This window comes from Carettochelys insculpta, chromosome 4 (genome assembly GCF_033958435.1).
Source record: "Carettochelys insculpta isolate YL-2023 chromosome 4, ASM3395843v1, whole genome shotgun sequence".
Classification (NCBI taxonomy): Eukaryota; Metazoa; Chordata; order Testudines; family Carettochelyidae; genus Carettochelys; species Carettochelys insculpta.
Window position 1 is genome coordinate 20,617,764 of NC_134140.1, and position 24,629 is coordinate 20,642,392.

The 24,629-nt window shown below is 42.8% G+C and overlaps 1 protein-coding gene across 1 annotated transcript in view; it reads left to right on the plus strand.

Annotated features, from left to right (window-relative positions):
* HGFAC (HGF activator) overlaps window positions 1-24,629 on the plus strand; it is a 56,075-nt gene that overhangs the window by 26,798 nt on the left and 4,648 nt on the right. The window contains exons 9-12 of the mRNA XM_074992093.1: window positions 6,745-6,919; window positions 10,312-10,397; window positions 11,292-11,532; window positions 22,867-23,006. Coding sequence (XP_074848194.1) covers window positions 6,745-6,919; window positions 10,312-10,397; window positions 11,292-11,532; window positions 22,867-23,006 — 642 coding nt within the window. The remainder of the gene's footprint in view (window positions 1-6,744; window positions 6,920-10,311; window positions 10,398-11,291; window positions 11,533-22,866; window positions 23,007-24,629) is intronic.

Genomic DNA, 24,629 nt, shown 5'->3' on the forward strand with positions numbered 1-24,629 from the left:
TCAGAATCTGGCCCTGGTACTGTGTTAATAGACAGGCCCTCTCTTCTTTCGTTCTTATACAAGTTCACATCTCTAAATTATTTCTGAATATAATAAATACAGTGCCAATAAAACTTGCACCTGGCCTGTCCCTGGCCAAACGTAACATGAGATTGTTAACATAAAGCAGACGAGGACTTTTTTTTTTTTTTTTTAATAAATGAACCTGACTCTTTCAGAGATGATATTTCGTTATCCTGTAGCCTGGATCAGCAAATTACCTTAAAAGAGCACACAGTTCTTGTCATTACTCTTTAAAGCAAATGCAATTTATTTCAAATAAGTTTTACCAGCAGTTAATAGGATGAGGAAAATTAGAGTAGATTTGGGCCTGATCCAAAAGGCCATATGAAAACATTACAGAGCTGTTTGGAACCCAAATGCAGCAACAGAGGCAATTTTTCAAATGGCCTTACAGGTATTCAGCCCAGGCCTGTGGAGGTGCCAGGCAGGAGAGAGGTCTATGATGCCTTCAGCAGCAGCTATAATGAGTTTGCGCTCCACTACTCACAACCCATTGTGAACACAGATCATGGGAAATCCTGCCTCCAGGGGCCTGACAGGCAGCAGACTCCTGGCTCCTGACTGGCTCCTTGACATGTATAAACCCAGAGGACATCCCAGAAAGTATCTAGGCAAAAATGTGGCTCTTCTCTAGCAACCACGGTCGTTCTTTCTCTCTGTTATTGAACTTCTAGCCTTGAACCTTGCCTCCTAACCTGGATCCTGAAACCTGATTCAGACTCTGATCTCTGGCATCAGCTCTGGCCTGACATTTAACTACAAATGCCTCAGATACTCTGTCAGTTGATCCTCTTTGGAATCCTGACAGTTTGCCTGGATCACCCTCCCCTGTGGCTATGGCCTCCTACAGAGGCAGTAGACCGCACTCTGCCTGGCATGTGCTACAGACAATGGGAGATGCTTGAATGGATTGGCTGCTCCCAGGAGGAGATCCCTACACTTCAAGCCCAAGTTTTGCACCTCATTGCAGAGAACCAAGCTCTACACAGCAAGCCACTCAGCTCCCTATGATGACAATGTGGCACTGCAAACCCAGCATGCCTCAGACAACCAGCTGCTATGAAAGCAGGCAGCTCGGATCCAGGACAAGGATGCTGCACGTTGGGTATGAATTGTGGCTGAATACTCAAACCCGTTCCCTCTCTGTGAGTGCATTATTGGAGACTACCCTTCCTGTTCCACCCTCAGTGCTGCCGCACTGACCAAGTAAAAGCAGGCCTTATTAATAAGGTTAAGGTTCGGTCACAGATATTTTTAATAAAAGTCAGGGACAGGTTGTGGGCAATAAAAAAAAGTTTTTTTTTTGGAAGCCTGCAACCTGTCTCTGACTTTTACTAAACACATCCTGGAAGCACGGGGCTAACAGCTGGAGTACTGCCGGGAACTAATCTCGGGCCACTTCTCCAGCCCCAGAGCCCTGATCCAAACTCAGCACTGCTTCAGCCTTTGGGCTGCTGCTCTGGTGGCCTCAGGGCTGACCGCTGGTCAGTTTCTCCAGTGGCCTGGAGGCCACTTCTCTGGTGGTCCTAGGGCGGAGTGCCAGCTGCTGCTCTCACAATCTTCTGGCGGTCTGTGGATGGCTGCTTTAGTGGTCCCCAGGCTGACAGCTGCTCCAGTTCTGCCACTGTGGAAGAAGTCACAGAGGGCCTGTCACCGAGTCTGTTATCTTCAAGACAAAATCATAGCCTTACTCATTATTAGTTTCCTGACAGGAGAAGCATTGAACTGGGCTTTACCTCCAGTCAGCTGAGCAACATCAGCACTGTCTGACTGGGATGCCTTCCCTCATGCATTCTTTTGCTATATTTCACTTTTGCAACGATTCCTGCTTGGCAGAGGTGACCCTGCCAAACTCCAGGAGGGGCAGGGGCTGGCTGCCTCCGACACTGCATGCTTTTGGCACCTATTTTCCAACGTGCAGTGGAATGAAGCAGCCCCCTTCTACCAGTTCTGATGGGAACTATGTGAGGAGATTACAGATGAGCTAGTTTTCTTGGAGGACCCAACTGACCTAGACGTTTTTGTTGATGCCTGTGATGAGGATGAGGACAGGCTCCGCAAGTGAAGTGACAAAAGGAAAGGAATACGAGTTACCACTCAGCCAGTGGCCCCGATACCTGTCTTCAACCTGGATCCCTACTCCATGTGTCTGGACATGGCTTGAAGATTATGATGGGTACACTGACTACCAGCACTGGGGGCACCTGCTGGCGTTCAGCTCAAAACTTCCTTTCCAGCTGACCAGGTGATTGACTGGGTACTTGATACCTTGCACCATATTCCATCAGCCAGGTAATCGAATTAGTGACCATGAAGCTTCAGTTATACTTGTCCCTCAAAATACACCTAGTGTACCATATATCCTTACTAAAACTCTACATCGATAACCCTTTCACTTACAGGGCTTAACCATTGCTCCTCTGATGTAGATTCAAGGATGTGAAAAGTACCAAATCCACAAAATATTAGATTCGAAAGTTAAACATGGCTTCCTCTGGTACCTTGTAGTCTGGGAAAGCGAAGGCGCAGAAGAGTGTTTCTGCAAGCTGGCATCCAAAGTCCATTTCTTAATCTTGTGGCAGCCTCCCACATGGCCCACACAGACCCACTGGAGAGTGGCTGAATGTAAGGTGCAGCAGGTCTTAAACCTGGGCCTGCAAAGCTGACAACCAGCAGTGGCTATAAATGGCTGCGAAACCTTCTGTGGATACGGACCATGAGAAACACCACCTGAAAGTCTGACAGGTAACAGCCTCATGGCTCCTGATTGACTCCCTGTCCTACATAAACTGACAGGAAGTGTCCACATAATGGTGTGGAACATCTGTTGCTGCTACATCTATTCCTGCTTCCTGTTCTTGAAGTCCTGTCTTAGAGCTCTGTTTGGTTTGGACCTTGCTTCCTGACCTGGACTCTAATTCTTGGTTTCAGTCTCAGCCTGCAATTTGATTTATGAACTCCTCTGCTACTCTGGGCCTCAGGTTTGACCCTACTTTGACCCAAAGTCCCAAATGACCTTGTCCCAGGATCTTGGCAAAGATCTTTTGAGTGGATGTCACCAAAATCCCAAGCCCAAACATTTTGGAATTTTGATTTGAGTTTTGTGCCTGGTGCCCATTTCTAATTTTGTGGCCTAGTCTTCATTGACGACTGGAGGCGTAATTGCCAGTAGCATAAACTTGTGTACTGCTGATGCTGTTCTCCAGTTTGTCTTGCTACATTTCATTACTATCAAAGGAACTCCAGCAGACTCCTGGCAGATTTGACTGGCCTCCTGGTATACTGTGGTTGATGTACGAGCAGTTAAGCAGCTTGTGATATTATATCTTTAAACCCTTTATGTTGGATGGAAGAATAGACTACCTTAAGGCTCAGTTCGGCACTTACCAAGCTTGTGTAACAGTTACGGAAATTGCTGAGCAATGAAGCACTGTAGGGACTGGTCATAATTAATCGGGCTTGGAGGACTTTGTGCTTACTTTGAGATGGTCTGATACCCTCAACTCACCCAGCAATATTGTCAATCTATCCAACTACACACTCAGCCCGGTAGAAAAATCTGCCCTTTCTCAAGAACTCTCTTTCTGCCCCACCACCCCCACAAACTTGATACAGTTCTGTGGTGATCTGGAAGCCTTCTTTTGCCTTCTATGACTCAAGGAATACTTCCAACATGACACAGAACAGCGCACTGGCCCACAGGTACCCTCCCACCTACGGTACAAGAAAAAGAATTCCTCATGGACTCCCCCTGATGATCGAAATGACAAACTGGACCTAAACATAGAATGCTTCTGCCGGCATGCACAGGCAGAAATTGTGGAAAAATGGCATCACTTAACCCATAACCTCAGCCGTGCAGAAAACAGCACCATCAACAGCTTCAGAAACAACGCTGACATTGTCATCCAAAAGGCCGACAAGGGAGGTACTGTTGTCATCATGAATAGGACAGACTACCAAAAGGAGGCTACCAGGCAACTCTCCAATACCACATTCTACAAGCCTCTGTCCGAGGATCCCACTGTGGAATACATAAAGAAACTACAGCATCTGCTCAAGACCCTCCCTATACAAACACAGGAACAGATTTACACAGACACACCCCTTGAACCCAAACCAGGTTTATTCTACCTGCTATCCAAGATCCATAAACCTGGGAATCCCGGATGCCCCATCATCTTGGGCATTGGCACCTTCACCACAGGATTGTCTGGATATGTGGACGCTCTACTTAGACCCTATGGTACCAGCACTCCCAGCTTTCTTCGACATACCACCGACTTCCTCAGGAAACTACAATCCATCGGTGACATTCCTGAAAACACCATCCTGGCCACCATGGATGTACAGGCCCTTTACACCAATATCCCACATGAAGATGGACTCCAAGCTGTTAGGAACATTATCCCTGATGAGACTGAGGCACAAATGGTGGCAGAGCTTTGTGACTTTGTCCTCACCCACAGCTATTTCAGATTTGAGGACAAATTATACCTTCAAATCAGTGGCACTGCTATGGGCACCCACATGGCCCCACAGTATGCCAATATTTTTATAGCTGACCTGGAACAACGCTTTCTCAGTTCTCATCCCCTAGCGCCCCCCCTCTACCTGTGCTACATTGATGACATCTTCATCATCTGGACCTCTGGGAAGGAGGCTCTTGAAGAGTTCCACCATGATGTCAACAGTTTCCACCAAACCATAAACCTTAGCCTGGACCAGTCCAAACAAGAGATTCACTTCCTGGACACTACTGTGCAGATAAGAGATGGTTACATAAATACCACCCAATACTGAAAACCCACGGACCACTATGCTTATCTACAGACCTCCAGCTTCCATCCAGGGCATACTACATGATCCATTGTTTACAGCCAGGCACTAAGGTACAACCATATTTGCTCTGATCCATCAGATAGAGACAAACATCTACAAGACCTTTACCAAGCTTTCCTCAAACTACAGTACCCACCTAAAGAAATGAGGAAACAGATTGACAGAGCCAGATGGGTACCCAGAAGCCACCTGCTACAAGACAGGCCCCTCAAGGAAAACAAGAGAACACCACTGACCATCACATACAGCACCCCACTTAAGGCCTCTCCAATGCATCATCAGTGATCTACAGCCCATCCTGAACAATGATCTTTCACTCTCACAGACCTTGCGAGGCAGGCCTGTCCTTGCCTATAGACAGCCTGCCGACCTTAAACAAATCCTCACCAGCCACTATAAATCACAAACCAGTGGCTCTAGGCCTGGAACCAGCCCCTGCAACAGTCCTCATTGCCTATTCTGCTCACTTATCTAAACCAGTGACATCATCACAGGACCTAACATCAACCATACCATCAGGGGCTCCTTACCTGAACATCTACTAATATAATACATGCCATCATGTGCCAGCAATGCCCCACTGCTATTTACATTTGCCAAAGCGGACAGTCTCTACGTAAAAGAATAAATGGACATAAATCAGACATCAGGAACAGTAATATACAGAAGCCCTTGGGGGAACACTTCAATCTCCCTGGACACTCAGTGGCAGATTTAAGGGTGGAAGTCCTGAAACAAAGAAATTTCAAAAATCAAATGGAGAGAGAAATCTCTGAGCTGCAATTTATTTGCAAATATGACTCCCTTAACCAAGGATTAAACAGAGACTGGGAGTGGCTCGCAGCTTACAAAGGCAGCTTCTCTGCTCTGGGTGTTAAGATCTCCCCTTTAGACTCTGACAATGGCTCACATCCCACTGTCTGATATGACTTGTTTTTCCCTCTTTGGTACCTACTATTGATAATGGGCCATTTCCACCTTGCTGAATAGGCCTTGTCAGCTCTGGCCCTCCTCCTGACTGGGACCCCACTCTTTAAATACCCCTTTGAAACCCCCCCCCGCCCACACTCATGCATCTGTTGAAGCAGATCTTTGCCCATGAGAGCTTATGCTCCAAAATATCTGTTAGTCTATAAGGTGCCAGAAGACTTCTTGTTGTTTCAGAAGCTGGCTTTCCTGTTCTATCCAGGGTGCCCCATCCTTCCTCTCCCCTCTGAGGCCTGGCCTCCCAGCCAAGCTGGAAGCAGGAGCTGAGAAGTCTGGGCCTGAGAGCAGATCTCTGCCTGGGCTTCTGCACTCCTTTGCCCCCCTGCCCAGGAAAGGTGGAGGATCTACAGCTCCCCTGCATAATTGTTGCCCTGACCTGGCTCTGTCTTTCTGCCCAGCCTACATGCAAGGTCTTGGAGGAAAGTGGAGGGCCATGGCCCCTTGGGGCCCCACGCCCATTCTGGCACTCTTGGCTTCGGTTCATCTTTGTGCATAGAAACATCACTGCGAACCTTTGTCAAGCACAAACACTTGGATGTGCACTGACAGACTGTAACAGGTGGCAGAAGGCATACAGGTGGTAGAAAGTACATGTTCCAAATCTCTTTGGACAAATGACCAGTGTGACCTTGTGTATTCATTTATACAAATATCAAATGAATGTCACCTGCTGTTCATTTGATTTGGTGGTTTTGAACATCCACTTTGCACAGCAGAAATAACTACTCAAGGTTCAAGGCCTATTAACTTGTAATTAACAGAAATAACACTTAGGATACAAGTGATGAAGTAAGTATTGCTTTAGCATGGAACTTGCCCTAATTTCTGATCAGTATATTATGTTTTGTCTAGTCCCTAGCCAACAATGCTTTCGGGGCAATGGTACAGAGTACAGAGGGGTAGTGAAAAAGACTGGTTCTGGACACAGATGCATGCCCTGGAATTCAGATTTGTTTTACCAAGAACTTCACGTTGACAATGTCGAAAAAGCTGAGCAACTTGGCTTGGGACCCTACTCTTACTGCAGGTGAGAACATGAAATTCATTAACTCACTTTAAGAAGCCTTGAAGAAATGGGTCCTCAAGAGAGACCTACATTTAGAAAGTGTAGTACCTTCAAGCTGAAATAAATAGATAGCTTGGGCCACCCAAAGACTAGCTAAACTTGAGGGAATATATGAAAGTTCTGGGCCTTTTAGCTTCCTCATCTCTGTGACCTTTCCTACCAGAGTCCCAAAAGACAAAACTTTCCTCATATAGCCAGCCCAGTGGTCAATAGTCAACTTCATCGTCTCCTCCAAGGAATGACTGTGAAGGTTAATGTTCTGACAATTGTCCTCCTGTCCTTGATGATGTTGCACTTTTTCCTCTTTCTTTAGTGGAGTCTCAGATAGATCATCTGCAGTCATTGCAGATACAGAGACAAGAGAGGATCCACCCAGAAATAGAGGAGACGTAAAAATGAAAATCAGAGCTGTGTGGAGAATGGGGGCTCAGTTTCTCAAAGCTTTTAGAGATTTTGAAATGCAGCTTCATTCTGAACTGGAAGGAAAATGGAAAATTGTGAAATTCTGAGGGGCAGGAGACAAATTGGTTCAGGTCAAAACAAACATTTTGTTCTGACAAAATCAAAACATTTCAGTGCTGACTTTTTAAATTTTTTATACTATAATACAAGCCAACAGACGGGAAATTGTTACTTAAAAAATGAGGTTTAATTGTAAAAATATCCAAATGGGATATTTTGATGGCATCCAAACTTTTCCTGTTTTCTTCTGAAATGAAATTCCAGTGAAGTCAGTACAATTTCACAAAGTGTACTGATTTCAATGAAATGGCATGTTCTGGGGGAATATGGTTCCAAAAATTCATCTGACCAGCTCTAGTCAGAGCATGTGTTGTGAATGTGTCTTAGGAATTATGCCTCCTTTGTTCCCTCCTCTCAGCAGCAGCAGCAGCAGCAGCAGCAGCTGTTCTTCATTCCTCATAACCCAAAGAGAAAAAGAAACAATTTATGTCCATTTTAGGACAAGCAGTTTGGGGGTGGGCAAATAATAGACATCTCAGAGATTTGGTTCAGATGCTTATCCTGCTGCTGATTGTTTTGTTTTGTTTGCAACTCAGGCTAGTTATCTGCAGAATTTCTCAGGAAATTTCCCATAGCTTATGATTTATTTGGAAGTACAAGCATCTTTCCTCACAGTATCTCTTCTTTTTCAGGAAGCGAGTAAGTGCCAAGACCCATAAATAAATTAATAGATAAAGTCAGCTTTTTCTGGATCTCCAAAAAGTGTTGTTTCTTTTGTCCAAATTGGTTTGATCTCCACAGCTGGGTCCAGATTTAAAAAAGCACTTAAGCACATACTTGAAAATATCCCTGTTCAGCACGTCTATGTGCTTTGCTGAAGTGGAGCCCATCTCAAGAGGGCAAACCAATTTGACTTCAAAGGCTTTAAACACATGCTTAACTTTAAGGACGTGTTTAGGCACTTGGCTGAATCTAAGCCCTGTCATTATGGCTCCTTTGAGCATGGTATTCAGATAAAGGTTTAAAATGCAAGAAAAAAAATCATACATCTGTGTAAGAGTTTGTGTGATCCTGTCCTGTATAATGCAAAGAAGACACAGTAAAGCCCATTCTTCCACTTTTTTGTTTTGTTCTTTGCTCATTTGTTTTAGTTTTTCAGTGGCTATCTCCAATGCATTGTGCAACCCCACAGATATCTTCTTGTTCAACTATTCAAATTTAGAAATATAGTTGGCGGTAGATGACTCAACCCATGCTGCCACTTCTGTTCTGAGAATTTAAAAAGTGTTTTAGTCTTTGAAGAGTAGCAGTCAGATTCAGAAAGCTACTGAAGAATCTTAAAAAGAATGTGTGTGGTTGAGGATAAGTCATATTCAAATTAGGCTCCCTGTTTACCTGAAGCCCAGTATTATCTTGTCATTGTGACTAGTTATAGGGAAGATCTTTTTGAGGCTTTGAAAGCTACCATTATATTACGGTATGAGTAAATCAGGCATATTTCTGGTTACTTCTGCAGTACTGACAAAGATAATTCTGACTCTCAGAGAAGCATATTGGAACCAATCAATTGCAGTTTAAGAAGTTAATGTTCATTATTCTCTAGTGAAATCTTGAATATTTATTCTAATCTACTTTTAAAAAGTGCTTGGCTTGCCTTGAAAAACATTTACAGAGCCTTTTCTGTGTTTGTATTTATCACAGAGAGAGAGAGAGCTGAAGGACCAAATTCTGCTTACTTTTACACTGTTGTTGTAAATCAGGAGCAATCCATTGTGTCCAAAAAGCTACTCCATTTAATGCTGATGAAACATAGAATTTAGTTCATCCTGATATTCCATGTTTTTTCTTGCTTTAATAGACTCTAACACTGAGGTAATATGAGGAAAGGTTGTTGGTAGAGTTGACTAATGGGCTGAAGATAGGCTAAGTCAGGGGTGCTCAAAGTGGGGGATGTGTCACCCAGGAGGGTCGTAATATTTTGTAAAGGGGGGATGCAGTGTGATCATCTCTACCCCACCATGTGGCTTCTGCTGCCTCGCCAGCCCTCTGCTTTCTTCCATGAGGCCTCTGCCACTGCTGTTGCCAAGGGAATGTCACCCCCACCGCTGGGCCAATCAGAATGTGCAGAGGCCCTGAATCAAATGGCAGAGGCAGCTGGCAAGTTCCCAGCTTGGTAAGGTACCCTCCTGGGTCCCCTCCTTTTTACCCTCTTGGTGTCCTCCCCCTGAGCATCCCTCCCCTTCAGGGCAACCCCTGGAGCTTTCCAGCACCCCTTTTCTGAACATCCCACTGCCCCCCCATCCCTTCCTGTCATCCTCCCACAGCTTGTGGGGGGCTGGCTAATTGCAAGGCTGAAAAGTGGGGCCTGACATAAAAAGTTTGCTCACCCCTGGGCTAGGTGATTTACATTCTTAAATGCTAGCTATTTTTGGTACCGGCTTGCTATATGTCCTTAAGCAAGTCACTGAACCCAAATGTGTCTGTGTTTCCACACTTATAAAAGGGGGGCAAATAACTCATACCTCACATGGGGACTTAATCCTATACAGTGCTGAGCACTCTGGACCCAGACCAGCAAAGCGCGTCACATCAATAGAAGTTATGAAACTATGAGCTTTTGAAAATTCCATGGGACAACTATCTGCACCTTCAAAACCTGGCCCTTAAGCACATGCTTAACTTCAAGCAATGAGTAGTCCTGTTGAAGTGAGTGGGACAAATCAAAAACTTTAAAGTTAAGCACATGCTTAAATACTTTGGTGGATCAAGTCCAGACTTCTGAGCACATTGAAGTCCTATGAATGGTACAATAGTAACTACAAGAATGTTTGTAAGGTGCAAAGTATTGTTACTGATGCTGGTTTTAATTTACTCTCCCGAAACATTATTAGAAATCCAGATAATGATGAGAAGCCCTGGTGTTACATCGTGAAGGACAATACTTTGTCTTGGGAATACTGTAACGTTACATCTTGTGGTAGGTGAATATTTGGTCATGTGAGCTGATGATAGGTTTCCATTTTTCACTTCAGTGTCATCCAGTGAAAACTTTTTCTAGAATCAATGGAACTTTTTCATTTGTTAATCAAATGTTAGCTTTCGTTTGCATTTCTTTAAGTACATTTATTCCCTCTGCTACTGTAATACCCCATGTATTTTCTTGGAAGAAAAACTACATTATGCATGTACAGTAGCTTAGAGTATTGTAAAGTTGTGCATCCATTGTTTTATTATACAGTAATCACCGTATTGCAGCTGCCATTTCTAGGCCATCATCTGAGTAAGACTTCATAAAATTAAAGGAGATATTGGTGCACCATCCTCCAGCTGTTATTCTTACTCAAATGAGCAGCTCCATATAGATGAATATAGATCTTTCATTGAAAAAAGGTAGCAGAATCAGACCCTCAGTGAACAAATCTCTGTCCTCCTTGATATTTATTTCAACAGTTTAAAAATGTATGGTACATTCTAAATGGATTTTAAAAACTAAGAACTCGAGTCTTCACTTAAATTCATATTTAATTGACATTATTATTAACAGGAGTTATTAAAATGGAGTTATGTGTTTCAAGCAACCATTTGTTCTCCATCAATGATATAAACAATTATGCTCATCATACCATTTTTTCTACCTTTTGAACTATAAAGCTAAACTTGGTGTCTGGAAAATTAAGGCATATTGTTTCTGTTTCATGCAACATCATCAGTCTCCCCACCAATAACAAACTTGTAATCAGAATGTATTGCTATTTAACTGGGTAAAAATGAAATTCAATAAGATTTGGGCACCTAACTTCCTATGAAAATCCTAGTTTGGGAAATTGTGAATCGATGTAGTCTGATACTCACCACACTGGTTTTGTCTCAGACAGCAGGAAAAGGACACCAGTAGTCATTGATAATGTGGAAAACTTTGCAGTTGTCAAAAGAGCATGTGGAAGAAGACACAGAAAACGAAGTTACATCAGACCTCGGATTATTGGTGGCTCTTCCTCTTTACCGGGCTCTTACCCTTGGCTAGCAGCTATATATATTGAAAATAACTTTTGTGCTGGCAGCCTTGTTCATCCTTGTTGGGTAGCATCAGCAGCACACTGCTTTGCCAACAGGTAAACTCAGTTTTTTAATGATATCACAGTTAATAATTACAGCCGGAGAGCCCAGTTTCCCCAACTGCATGTGAGACATAGAAGACATACAAACTATAAAAAAGAAATCACTTTGTACAGCCTCGGAATGCTCCCACTTCAGAGGTGGAACGCAGGAACTCTTTAAGTGTACACAACACCAACACACAAGAAAAGTAAAGGAAGCTTAATCTAATGAGATGAGAGTGGACAGAAGAAATAATCATGGTCTTGTCATGTATATTGTAGATTACAGGTCAGGCTCTGTACCAAATATGGACTGGATCCAGAACTTCGTTACCAGAGAGATAGACAAGATCCTTTAGTTTGTTCTCAGGTACAGCTGTCAAATTTTCAGATAAGGTATTTTATACACCACACCACCTTGTGACTGAACAGTATAATGCAGTTTAGCATTCCATTGCATCATCTTCATGTTCTACATTCCTGCCGTTTACAAAACTCCGCAAAATGTACCAGAGAGTAAGCCGTGCTAGTCTATACACTATCAAAACAAAAAGCAGTCAAGTAGCACTTTAAAGACTAGCAAAATAGTTTATTAGGTGAGCTTTCGTGTGACAGACCCACTTCTTCAGACCATAGCCAGACCAGAACATTATCATGCTATCTTTAAAGTTCAGGATGTATCAGCCTAAGTGCCTTTGAATAATACAGGCTTTCTAATTGTACAACACAAACACATAACAGTTTTATTGGAATGAAATGAACCATGTATCCCACTATTGGAGTGACTGATACTGGTCAGTTTTGAATCTTTGAATCTTCTTGTTTTGTATCTGCTAGCTTCAGAGTTTCCTTAGGTTGTTCTTTTTGCAGGAGCAAACTGTGCATGTTGATTTTCTGTTGAACTTTCCTCTGTTGGTCTTGATTATCTGTGATCTGGGTAACCAATTATTCTTCTTTATGTCAGCTGGAGCTGTCCATCCTTTTTGTCTATCCAGTTTGACATGAACATTATTAACAGGTTCTAACCCTCACAGCTCTTTGAGTGTAGTCTATTGGGCTCCTAAGCTCTTTTGGCGATGTTGTGTTACTCTCTTTGTGCCTGGCCATTGTAGAGATGTGGTTTTTTTTCCCCAAAGTTGAAATAGTAGTGCTGAGCTGTCTTTCCATCATGAGTTGTGCTGGACTATACCCAGTAGCTCCTTTTGGTGCTTACCCTTGTAGGTGTTGTGGGTTGCTAGTAACATGATCAGAATCATATTTTGTTCAGAAAGGTTTCAATTATGCTGCAACAAACAATATCCATTGCTTATCACTAATTCTTCTAGTATATTGAAATGAGCAAAAGTGCATTACAGATTCTTAAAAACACTGCAGCATATTATATTTTTCAATCCTGCAATGTATATATACCTGGAAAATACAGTCCACTAGGATCAAATAATTATGTCGCCTGAGCTAGTTTCAGTTTTTTTGCATTTTTCCAGGCTTCATTTGTTCTGCTGCTTTATTAGTTCAGTCTGTTTTGCTATCTGGACAGCCATATTTAGGGTCATGTCTGTTTTCAATTTCAGCTGCTTTGAAAGATTTTTATCTGTTAATTCAATAACCAGCCTGTTTCTGAAATTTTCATGTTTTGCAGTTCCAAAATCACAGTTTTCAGCCAATGCAGAGAACTGTTATGAAACATTCAGCATTTCCTCCTACTCTTTAAATCTCCAGAAAAAATTGCATTTGGATGGAGTTTTAGTCAATACATGTTCTGGTGCAAATATTGCTCTTTCATAAATCACGTTTACCTGTAGTATGCATCAAAAGTTGCCAGAACTCTTCCATAGTCATCTCTGTGACTGTCATCAGTAAAGTCGAAGGATTTAAAGATATGCTCTGCCTGCTTCATCCTAGTATAAATTGAAGAGTATCCATGCTTTTTTGTAAAAAAAGAGGAGCCAATGCTCAGTGGACTCTCTGCCACAGAGCACCCGCAGTCCTCCATCCTCTAGCTGGGGCTGCCAGTGTAGCCCAATGCTCTAGCCAGCTCCCTGTTGTGGGGCAGCCAGGGTTCCAACAACTGGAGCTGCCAGCAGGGCTTTGCACCCCAGGTGGCTCCCAGCTGTGTCCCCCAGCCAGGGATCTCACTTTTGGGCTGCCGAAATGCCTGTACACCATTCTGGCATGTACCGGCTCCAAAAAGGCACGGAAGAGTAAACTTCAGTATCTCCAGTTTCCTTGTAGAGTTGCAACAATGCAAATCCTGTGTTCAGTCCTGTTCTGAACATTTGTTGGAATTGAAGTTCTCTGGGACATTGAGGAGTGTCATGTGGAGGAGATCCTTTTCTTTCACATGCAGCCTCTGTTGCTATTTTCCTTCTGCTTTTGTTCTCCACTGACACTAGTTTGCTTCTGATACCATGGAATGAACACCTTTACACTGAAAGTTACAGGACAGGCTTTGAATCAGCTATGGACTGGATATGGATTTGTCAACAAGATATGCACCAGGTGTGTTCACTATAAGGGTATGGCTACACAGCAAAGTTATTTCAAAATACCAGCCAGTATTTTGAAATAACTATGCGCGTGTCTACACAACGCAACCGCTATTTGAAAATATTTTTGGAGTAGTGGATGCCTTATTTCGAAATTGGTAAACCTCATTGTATGAGGAATAGCGCCTGTTTTGCAATAGATATTTCGAAATAGGGGCTGTGCAGACAGGGAATAGAGCTGGCTCTACTTTGAAATAGGCTCTATGTATGTAGAACAACAAGAAGTCTTGCAGCACTTAATAGACTAACAAATATTTTGAAGCATAAGCTTTCGTGGGCAAAGACCCACTTCATCAGATGTATGAGACTCATGCATCTGATGAAGCAGGTCTTTGCCCACGAAAGCTTATGCTCCAAAATATCTGTTAGTCTATAAGTTGCCTCAAGACTTGTTGTTCTCGAAGCTACAGACTAACACAGCTACCTCTCTCTGATACTTATCTCTAGGTATGTAGACACTCTATTTCAAAACAGCTGAGTGCAATTTCAAAAAGCATTTTGTGAGTACCTGCACCATTTCAGAATAAGCTATTCTGGAATACCTCTTCCAGAATAGTTTATTCAGGATTAATGCTGCTATATAGACATAGCTGAAGTCTTTACTGTACACTAAGGCTTATCTGTTGTGTACTCAAATAAGGTACATTAAACATAGTGCCACATTGTGTCTGAACAGTATAATACAATTTAGTATTTCATTATAGCTATGGTGAGGATTATTATTATTATTTAAAAGATAAAGATATATTTATCACAGAACTAAGTGTTTGGGAACAAAATGGCAAATGAAATATAATGTTGATAAATGTACAGTAGTGAACATTGGCAAAATAATCACAACTAGAGGACACCAAATGAAATTAATGGGCAGCAGGTTTAAAACAAATAAAAGGAAGTTCTTCTTCACACAGCACACAGTCAGCCTGTGAAACTCTTTGCCAGAGGAGGCTGTGAAAGCTAGGACTATAACAGGGTTTCAAAAAGAGCTAGATATATTCATGGAGCTTAGGTCCATTAATGGCTATTATACAGATGGGTAAGAAATGGTGTCCCTAGCCTTTGTTTGTCAGAAGCTGGAAATGGATGGTGGGACAGAGATTGCTTTGTCATTACCTGTTCAGTCCACTCCCTCTGGGGCATATCACGTTTGCCATGGTCAGCAGACAGGATACTAGGCTGGATGGACCTTTTGTCTGACCCAGTATGGCCATTCTTATTTCTTAATCCCAATCAGCAAATTATCTAAGGTGTTTGTACCCAAATGCAATACACCTGGGGAACAAACAGAAAGAATTAGAAACCCTGGCACAGTCAATAAAGTATGAGGTGATTGGAGTAATGCAGACTTGGTGGGAGGACTCACATAACAGGAGTGCAGTCATGGAAGGGTATAAACTCTTCAGGAAGGACAAGCAGGGGAGAAAAGGAGGAGGAGTTGAACTGTATGTAAAAGAGCAGTGTGATTGCTCAGCACTCCAGTACAAAGAGGCTGTGTCTACATGTGCCCCAAACTTCGAAATGGCCGTGCAAATGGCCATTTCGAAGTTTACTAATGAAGCACTGAAATGCATATTCAGCGCTTCATTAGCATGCGGGCGGCAGCCGCGCTTCGAAATTGACGCTCCTTGCCGCTGTGCGGCGCATCCAGACGGGGCTCCTTTTCGAAAGGACGCCGCCTACTTCGAAGTCCCCTTATTCCCATGAGCTCATGGAGGCTTTCACAGCCTCCTCTGGCGAAGAGTTTCACAGGCTGACTGTGTGCTGTGTGAAGAAGAACTTCCTTTTATTTGTTTTAAACCTGCTGCCCATTAATTTCATTTGGTGTCCTCTAGTTGTGATTATTTTGCCAATGTTCACTACTGTACATTTATCAACATTATATTTCATTTGCTCATGAGCTCATGGGAATAAGGGGACTTCGAAGTAGGCGGCGTCCTTTCGAAAAGGAGCCCCGTTTGGACGCGCCGCGCGGCGGCAAGGAGCATCAATTTCGAAGCGCGGCTGCCGCCCGCATGCTAATGAAGCGCTGAATATGCATTTCAGCGCTTCATTAGTAAACTTCGAAATGGCCATTTGCATGGCCATTTCGAAGTTTGGGGCACGTGTAGACACAGCCAGAGAGAGAAAAGCCTGTTGAGAGTATTTGGGTTAAACTTAGTGGTGAGAGAAAAAGTGGTGATGTGGTGTCCGTTGTAGACCACCGGATTAGGTGGATGAGGTAGACAAGGCTTTCTTCAGACAACTTTTTGAAGGCACAGGAACAAACCATCCATGTCAGTGGAGATAACCCACTAAGGCAGTCAACCAGAGCTTAGCTTACCAGGGAAATCCTTGGTGAGCTTAAACTCAAAAAGGATGTGTATAAAAAGTGGAAACTTAAATGGATGACTAAGGAGGAGTATAAATATATTGCACAAGAATGCAGTGGAGTAATCAGGAAGGTAAAAGCACAATTGGAACTGTAGCTAGCAAGGAATGTGAAGGGTAACAAGAAAGAGTTCTACAGCCATGATAACAATAAGAGGGTGATCAGGAGTGGTGTGGGGCCCTTATTGGATGAGGGAGGTAACCTTTTGGCAGATGATGTGGGAAAAGCTGAAGTACTCAGTTCTTTTTTTTTACCTCTGTTTTCACAGACAAGGTCAGCTCCCAGGCTACGGCACTGGGTAGTGCACTACAGGAAGGAGGTGGGCATCTCTCAGTGGGGAAAAAACAGGTTGAGCTATTTAGAATAGCTAGACATACACAACTCCATGGGTCCAGATTTAATGCACCCGATGGTATTGAGGAAATCGGTGAATGTCATTGCAGAGCCTTTGAGCATCATCTTTGAAACTAGTGAAGAACAGGAGAAGTCCCATATGACTGGAAAAAGCAAACAGAGTACCCATCTTTTAAAAAAAGGAAAGAAGGACAATCCTTAGTGCCTGGAAAAATCATGGAGGGGATCCTCAAAGAATCCATTGTGATGCACTTGGAAAAGGGGAAAGTGGTCAGGAATAGTCAACATGGATTCACCAAGGGCAAGTCATGCCTGACCAATCTGAGTAGCTTCTGTAATGAGGTAACTGGCTCTGTTGATATGGAGAAGGCAGTGGACTTGATATACCTTGACTTTAGCAAAGCTTTTGATATAGTCTCTCTCAATAGATTTGCCTGTAAGTTAAGGAAGTATGGATTGGATAAATGGACTGTAAGGTGGATAGAAAGCTGGCTAGATGATCGGGCCCAATAGGTAGTGATCAATGGCTCTGTATCTGGTTGGTGGTTGGTTTCAAGTGGAGTGCCCCAAGGATTGGTTCTAGGGCCAGTATTGTTCAGCATCATTATTAATAACCTCAGTGAAGGGATGGATTACACCCTCAGCAAATTTGCATATGACACTAAGCTAGGGGGACAGGTAGATACATTGGTGGGTAGGGATAAGGTCCAGCGTGGGTGATTGGGTGAAAAGAAATCTGGTGACGTTCAACAAGCACAAGCACAGAGTCCTGCACCTGGGATGGAAGAATCTCAAGCATTATTACAGACTGGGGACTGACTGGCTAAGTAGCAGTGCAGCAGAAAAGAACCTGGGGATTACAGTGGATGAATGGCTGGGTATGAGTCAGCAGCGTGCCCTTGTAGTCAAGAAGGCTAATGGCTTATTGGGGTACATTAGAAGGAGCATTTTGAGCAGATCTGGAGAAGTTGTTATTCTCCTCTATTCAGCACTGGTGAGCCCACATCTGGATTATGCGTCCAGTTCTGCCCCTGCCCCCCCAGTATAGAAAAGATGTGGATGCATTGGAGAGGGTCCAGTGGAGGGCAACAAAAATGATTAGAGGACTGGAGCACATGACCTATGAGGAGATACTGAGGGATTTGGGCTTATTTAGTATGCAGAAGAGAAATGTGAAAGATGATTTGATAGAAGCCTTCAACTTCCTGAAGCGAGGCTCTAAAGGGGACGGAGAGATACTGTTCTCAGTAGTGACAGATGGCAGAACAATGAGCAATGATCTCATGTTACAGAGCAGATGATGTAGGTTGGCTAGGAGGAAAAACTGTTTCGCCAGGAGGGTGGTGAAGCACTGGAGTGCATTACCTAGAGAGGTTGTAGAATTGCCATCCCAAGAGGTCTTTAAGTCCCAGCTTGACAAAGTTCTGTCTGGCATGATTTAGTTAGGGTTCATCCTGCTTTAGGCAGTGGGCTGGACTTGACGACCTTCTGAGGTCTCTTCCAGCCCTAGGATTCTATGAATCTATGATTCTATATGTACAAAATGTGGGGACTAATTTAGCTATAACTGCTCAAGAGAAAGATCTTGGAGTCTTTGTGGACAGTTCCCTGAAAACATCCACTCAATGTGCAGCAGCAGTCAAAAAAGCAAACAAAACCATTAAAACCCAGAGAATAAAACAGAGAATATCTTAATATCTCGATGTAAATCCATGGTACACTCACATCTTGAATACTGCATACAGATGTGGTTGCCTCATCTCAAAAAAGATAAATTGGGATTTGGAAAAGATTCACAAAAGGGCGCCAAAGTGATTAGGGGTTTGGAATGGATGCCATGTGAAGAGAGGTTAAAAAGACTGGGACTTTTCAGTTTAGAAAAGAGGAAACTAAGGGGGGGATATGATAGAAGTCTATAAAATCGTGACTGGTGTGGAAAATTGAATAAGGAAAAGTTATTTACTTGTCCCCATAATATAAGAACTAGGTGTCACCAAATTAAACTAATGGGTAGCAGGCTTAAAACAAACAAAAGAAAGTTTTCATGCAGTGCATCGCTGGCCTGTGGAACTCCTTGTCAGAGGATGTTATGAACACCAGGACTTAAACAGGGTTCAGAAAAAGAACTGGGTCCTTCAATGTCTATTAGCCAGGATGGGTAGAAATGGTGTCCCTAGCCTCTTTCTGTCAGAGACTGGAAGTGGATGGCAGGAGAGGGAGCATTTGATGACTACCTGTTCTGTTCATGCTGTTTGGGGCATCTGGCATTGGTCACTGTCTGAAGATAGGAGACTGGGCTAGATGGTTCTTATGTTCTGTTATGATTATGCCAAGAGAGCAACCAGGTTTGGCATGATTTGTGCTACATATTGTACAAAAAAAGATGGTCTGTGATCCAGCATTTGTTCAAGAGGCAGAAAAAAAAATGGGGGGCAGTGTTTTTAGATCATTATCTGATAGCAGAGTTTAACATTGTATGGGACTTAGCTAGTGAAGTTACTATCAAACTGACACTGCAGTGTAACTATGCTGAGACAGGCAAATGTTTATTCTTTGGCATCTGTGAGGTGATTATGATGATGAAATAAACCAGATAAAAGGAAAAATGGGGCAAATCAGAAAGTAAACTGGGAAAAATATATAAAGAAACAATTTCTACGAATGTCTCCAGATAAAATTGCAGTAGACAATACATTTTATTTTAGAATTTTGATATGTAAATGGGCAATATGTAATAACTTTTCCATGCCTACAATCATAGCTTAGGATATTCAGAATGTATTTTAGGAGATATTGTAGGGAGGCAGCTTTGGTTGATTAGGTAGAGCAAAACTAGGAAGCAGAAGGCCTAAGCTGCATTCCCAGCTAAATCACAGGCTACCTTTATGACCTATGAGGCAGTAGGTCTTATCCACAGAAGTTCATTAACTAATAAATAAATCTGTTAATCTTTAAGGTGCTACTGGACTGCTTGTTATTTATGACGATTTACTAGTCATTCATTTTTTCTGTACCTTACCCCTTCTGTCAATAAAAAAGAACTGATAATATGTACTGATATTTGTAAGAGGCTCTGAGACCTTCAGAGGCAATACACTATAAAAAAAGGATATTATTATTATTCCTGTTGGACAGAAAAGTCTAAATTTTCCACAAGTAAGTTTTAGTAATGTATGTGCATGAACTAACATGTTCACCTTCTTCTCTGGAGAAGGTCCAGAGAAGAGCAACAAGAATCATTAAAGGTCTAGACATGAGCTAAGAGGGAAGACTGAAAGAACTGGGATTGTTTAGTTTAGAAAAGAGAAGACTTAGAGGGGACATGATAGCAGTTTTCAAGTATCTCAAAGACGAGATACGTCTCAAGAAGGACAGAGAAAAATTGTGTTCCTTGGCCTCTGAGGGTAGGACAAGGAGCAATGGGTTTAAACTCCAGCAAGGGAGGTTTAGGTTGGACATTAGGAAAACTTCCTAACTGTCAGGGTGGTTAAACACTGGAATAAATTGCCTAAGGAGGTTGTGGAATCTCCATCGCTGGAGATATTTAAGAGCAGGTTGGATAGACACCTGTTGGGGATGGTCTAGATGGTGCTTGGTCATGCCGAGAGGGCAGGGAACTGGACTCAATGACCTCTCAAGGTCTCTTTCAGTATTTATTCGGATGGGCAAATAACTAGTTTTACAGGGCCACATGCATTTTCCCCTCCTTTTTATTTGACTGGATGTTAATACACTGTAGATGAAATTAGATGCCTACTGTAGTGTTTATTGCTTAGTTCAAAATGGTCAAAACAGATGAGTAGTCATTTATTTTATGTAATAAATCAACTTTGAATGCTATTAAATAGAATAGAGATGAGTTTGGGAAAGAGCCTAATAGAATCAGATGGCCAACTGCTATTCAATTTCACTGAGGTTCAGGCAGTTAATTTCTTTAATCTTTTGACATTTCTGAATGTAATAGGTAATGAAAATCTTAAATATCAGATGCAGCTTTTTCATTCTGAATCACCCATTTACCATACAAGCAGGATCCTCTCTGTTTTCGGAGGTAAAGCTGATCACATCAATTGAGAAAAGCATTACATCACTGTGTACCCGTTGTTCCTTTCCTTAGTGAGGAAGCCAAGAGTAACAAAAAACCCTGCACTAGAATAAATATGCAGATAGCCTCTAGAGCTAATAATATCATCCTGAATGTTGTGGTGAAGCATGTGGCTCTTCAGCCACAAAGCATTTGTTTTCCAAATGTTGTGAAATAGCTACTAACTTTGGCAGTGATTCAAGACATTTCCGCCCACTTCCAGCTGGTGGCTTGGTACATACAGATTTTCAGTAGCAGCTCCATCATATTCCACACCCTTATGTATAGTGAGCACATATGAGATGACTGTTCAGCTGTTCTCCGCTAGGTGACAATAGATACCTGTATAGCTCCTTTTTCTAGGACAAACTTCTCTCCCCAGTATGTCAGTTAAGCTTCAATAACATACATTATGGATGTTTATTGTGGAAGTGATGGGCCTCTAATTTGCTTTGAATGTCACAAAATTCTTTCCAGTGGGGCACATTGATCAGGTTCCGATTGGGAAAGAGTAACCAGAAAATCTTTTTCCCTGCCTATCCTGTTGTTTGGGATATCCTCTCTTACGTTGTTGGCTTCATCTGAGCATATGTCTATACTGCTGCAGAAGATCGACCTGCTCAGGATTGATCTTCAGGGGTTTTGTTTCGCACGTGTGTGAAATGATGCTTTTGAGGTCAAAGTCAACCCCAGAACTCCTTATGAGTGGCAAGGATTAAAGAAGGTCAATGGGAGAAACACACCTGTCGACCTTCTTCTGTACAGACAGCCACTGAAATCGACCACTTATAAGTCAATTTTAGCTATGCAATTGGAGTTGCTAAAATCGTGTATCAGTGGTTGACTGCTATGTCTAGTAGTAGTAGTAGTAGGCATCCTTCAGTCTGCACAGACTATGGATTGCGCCCTTTAATGTCTAGTGTAGACATAACCTTACTCTTGAAAAAGGAGCTTACTGATCTTCCGTCTCACACCACACATACAGTGATTGTAAAACTAAAGCTGTTTTCACCCTATACTAGAGTTTACCAATCACATGCTGGCACCTCTCCCAGTTCAATATTTAGCATGGGAGGAGAAGGCACCCTTCATTTCTGGGTGGGAATAGCTGCAAACATAAGGGTTAGGGAAACGTGGCTGACTACTTGTGTGCATTTCCTGACAGGCATGGTATACGCTTGGGTTGTATAATGAAGTGTTTTGTATTGCTTACGCAAAAGTCAACAGTAAATTTAGGCAGCACTGTTTATAACATCAGAGAATCTGTGTTCTCCAAAACACTTCATTACACAGCCCAAGCATAGAATATGCTGACTATCAGAGCTGTGTCAAACCCAACTCCAGCTACATCCCCCAGCTGCTGTCTGGGATCCCAGCTCTGAAAGTTGTGCAGAAGTGAGGGTGGCTATTAACCCCTGATGCAGGCAGGAGGCTGTGGCCCCAATGAGTCTCTGACCCTAGCAGGAGGCTGCTGGGAAAACCTGGATATATGTTAAGCCATAACCCTCACTTCTGTGCTGCCTAGCAGTGGCCCTGAGTTTAGAGCTGGGCAACCAGCCAGAAACTGCTGTCCTCTGGCTGCCCAATTCTGAAGGCAGTGCCCATGTCAGCAGCAAGCACAGAAGAACGGCAATCCCTTCCCGCAATAGACTTGTGATTCCCTTTTCAGTCAGGACCACTTTGTAAACACCTGAAACTAGGAAATTGATTTTTAAAATCCTATGGCTCCAAAATGGACCTGGAATTTAGTATGGCCCTACTGATCCCTCTTAAAATACTCTCTCTCTCACTCTTCACTCATTGAACAAAGAATAAGAGCCTGATCCAACTCCCACTGAAGTTTTTTCTGTTGAGTTTAGTGAGAGCTGGAGAGATTCTGTAAATCCAAGGTTCCCATGTTCTTTACCTTTACTGTTCAGTGTAGAGCACACCTTTTTTTTCAGTTCTTCAAAAGGACAGCTTCTGGGCCTTACTAATTATGTTTTCCTTTTATTTAGTCCACCGAAGTCCAGTATTAGAATTGTTCTGGGTCAGCATTTATTTAACAAAACAACAGATGTAACGCAATCATTTGAAATAGATAAATACATTTTTCACCCAGATTATTCAGTGTTCAACCCAACTGAACATGACATTGGTGAGTATTTTAATTTTTTTATCATTCTATTTCACCAAGTAGCATTCAGTCGGTTTGGCAAAAATATACTGCCTCACAACGCGTTACTGTGAGAAAATTACAAAGTTCATTCTACTTATTTTATCCAGAGAAGGTCAAGATGTGAGTTGATTGTGGGCTGCAATTACCTGGCTCAGAAGAATATTTCTGATAATTAAAGGGTTCTTATTTCTAGCAGACAAAGGCATAATAAGATCCAGTATCTGGAAGGTGAAGTTGGAGAATTTCAGATTAGAAGTAAGGGACACCTTTTTAACTGCGGGTCGGGGGAGTTAACCACTGGAACAATTACACATATTGGATTGTGTATCACTTGAGCTCTTTAAATCAAGATTAAGTATCTTTCTAAAAGTTTGTTGTACTTGACCAGCAGTTATGGGCTTGAGGCTCAAATTAGTTGGTGAATTTGTCTGGCCTGCATTATTCAGGAGGTCAGATTAGAAGATTATAACGGTCTCTTCCGGATTTAAAATCTATGACTCTGCATTTTTTTACACTAAAGAGTTTATTGTATAATAGCTTATTTTCAGGCCTGTTAATTCAGTTAAAAGTTAAACTGCAGGTCATTCAACTGTGTATTTGAATCAGATTGACAATAGAACAGGATGGGGCTGTCCTACTTTCTTACTTAGTAGTATGAAACCCAGAGGTTCTCCATTAACATCCAGTCATGAGAGTGCCTTGGCTTTGATGCTCTTTAATAAGCTAGCACATGAGAAATCTTAGTGCAAGAGTGGAATAGGTTCTTCTCCACATAGCTGGTGACCATTTTGTACACAAAGCCATGCTGTCCAGAGGATGGTTTGGGGAAGCTGCCCCAGGCCTGGCACTTTGGGGTGGGGGGCTTGCAGCAGGTGCCTCAACCATACTATGGGTGGGACAGTCCCTCACAGAGGTGGGAGTATTGTTCAGTGTGGCTGCCTTGGTGGGGTTGGAGAGAGAGTCTGGTGAGGAATGCAGCAGAGGTCAGCCCCGCCCTCTGCTTCTGCCACTCACTGTGGTGGCAGGAGCTGGAGTGACGTGGAAGGTTGTTCTCTACCGCCCCACCGCCCTCTCCTGGTCTGCTGCGCTCTATAGCAAGGATGGGGCGGAGAGGGGGTTCCCCTGGGCCCCATGTCTGCAGTATGGGGGAGTTGCCCCACTCATGCCCCCCTTCCCTCAAGGACAGCCCTGTTTGTATTAGCTACAATATTAGCAGCAGGTGCTTTGGTATCTTGTTGCTGGGGAATCTGGATCTAAGGTCTCATTCTGCTCCTGCTGGTGTAAATCAAAAGTGATATCAGTGCAGGCAAGATTAGAATTAGGTTCATCTTGATTTGCAGAAGTGCTGAGGACCCTTATTGTCCATTGACTTCAGTAGAAGTTGGGGGTATCTCAGTGCCTCTGGAAATCTGCTCCTTGCTTTTTAAGGGGAAGTGGAACATCCTTTATCTTTCATATGCCTCCTTCCCTCTATGAGTACTGGGGGTGCTGCCACACAAGGTTGTATCATCCACACCCCTACTATAAGAATTGTTCCAGTTCAGAAAAATCTCCTCTGTAGCATAAAAGCAAACTCTTCTGCAACAGGAATAGCCAGAGGCT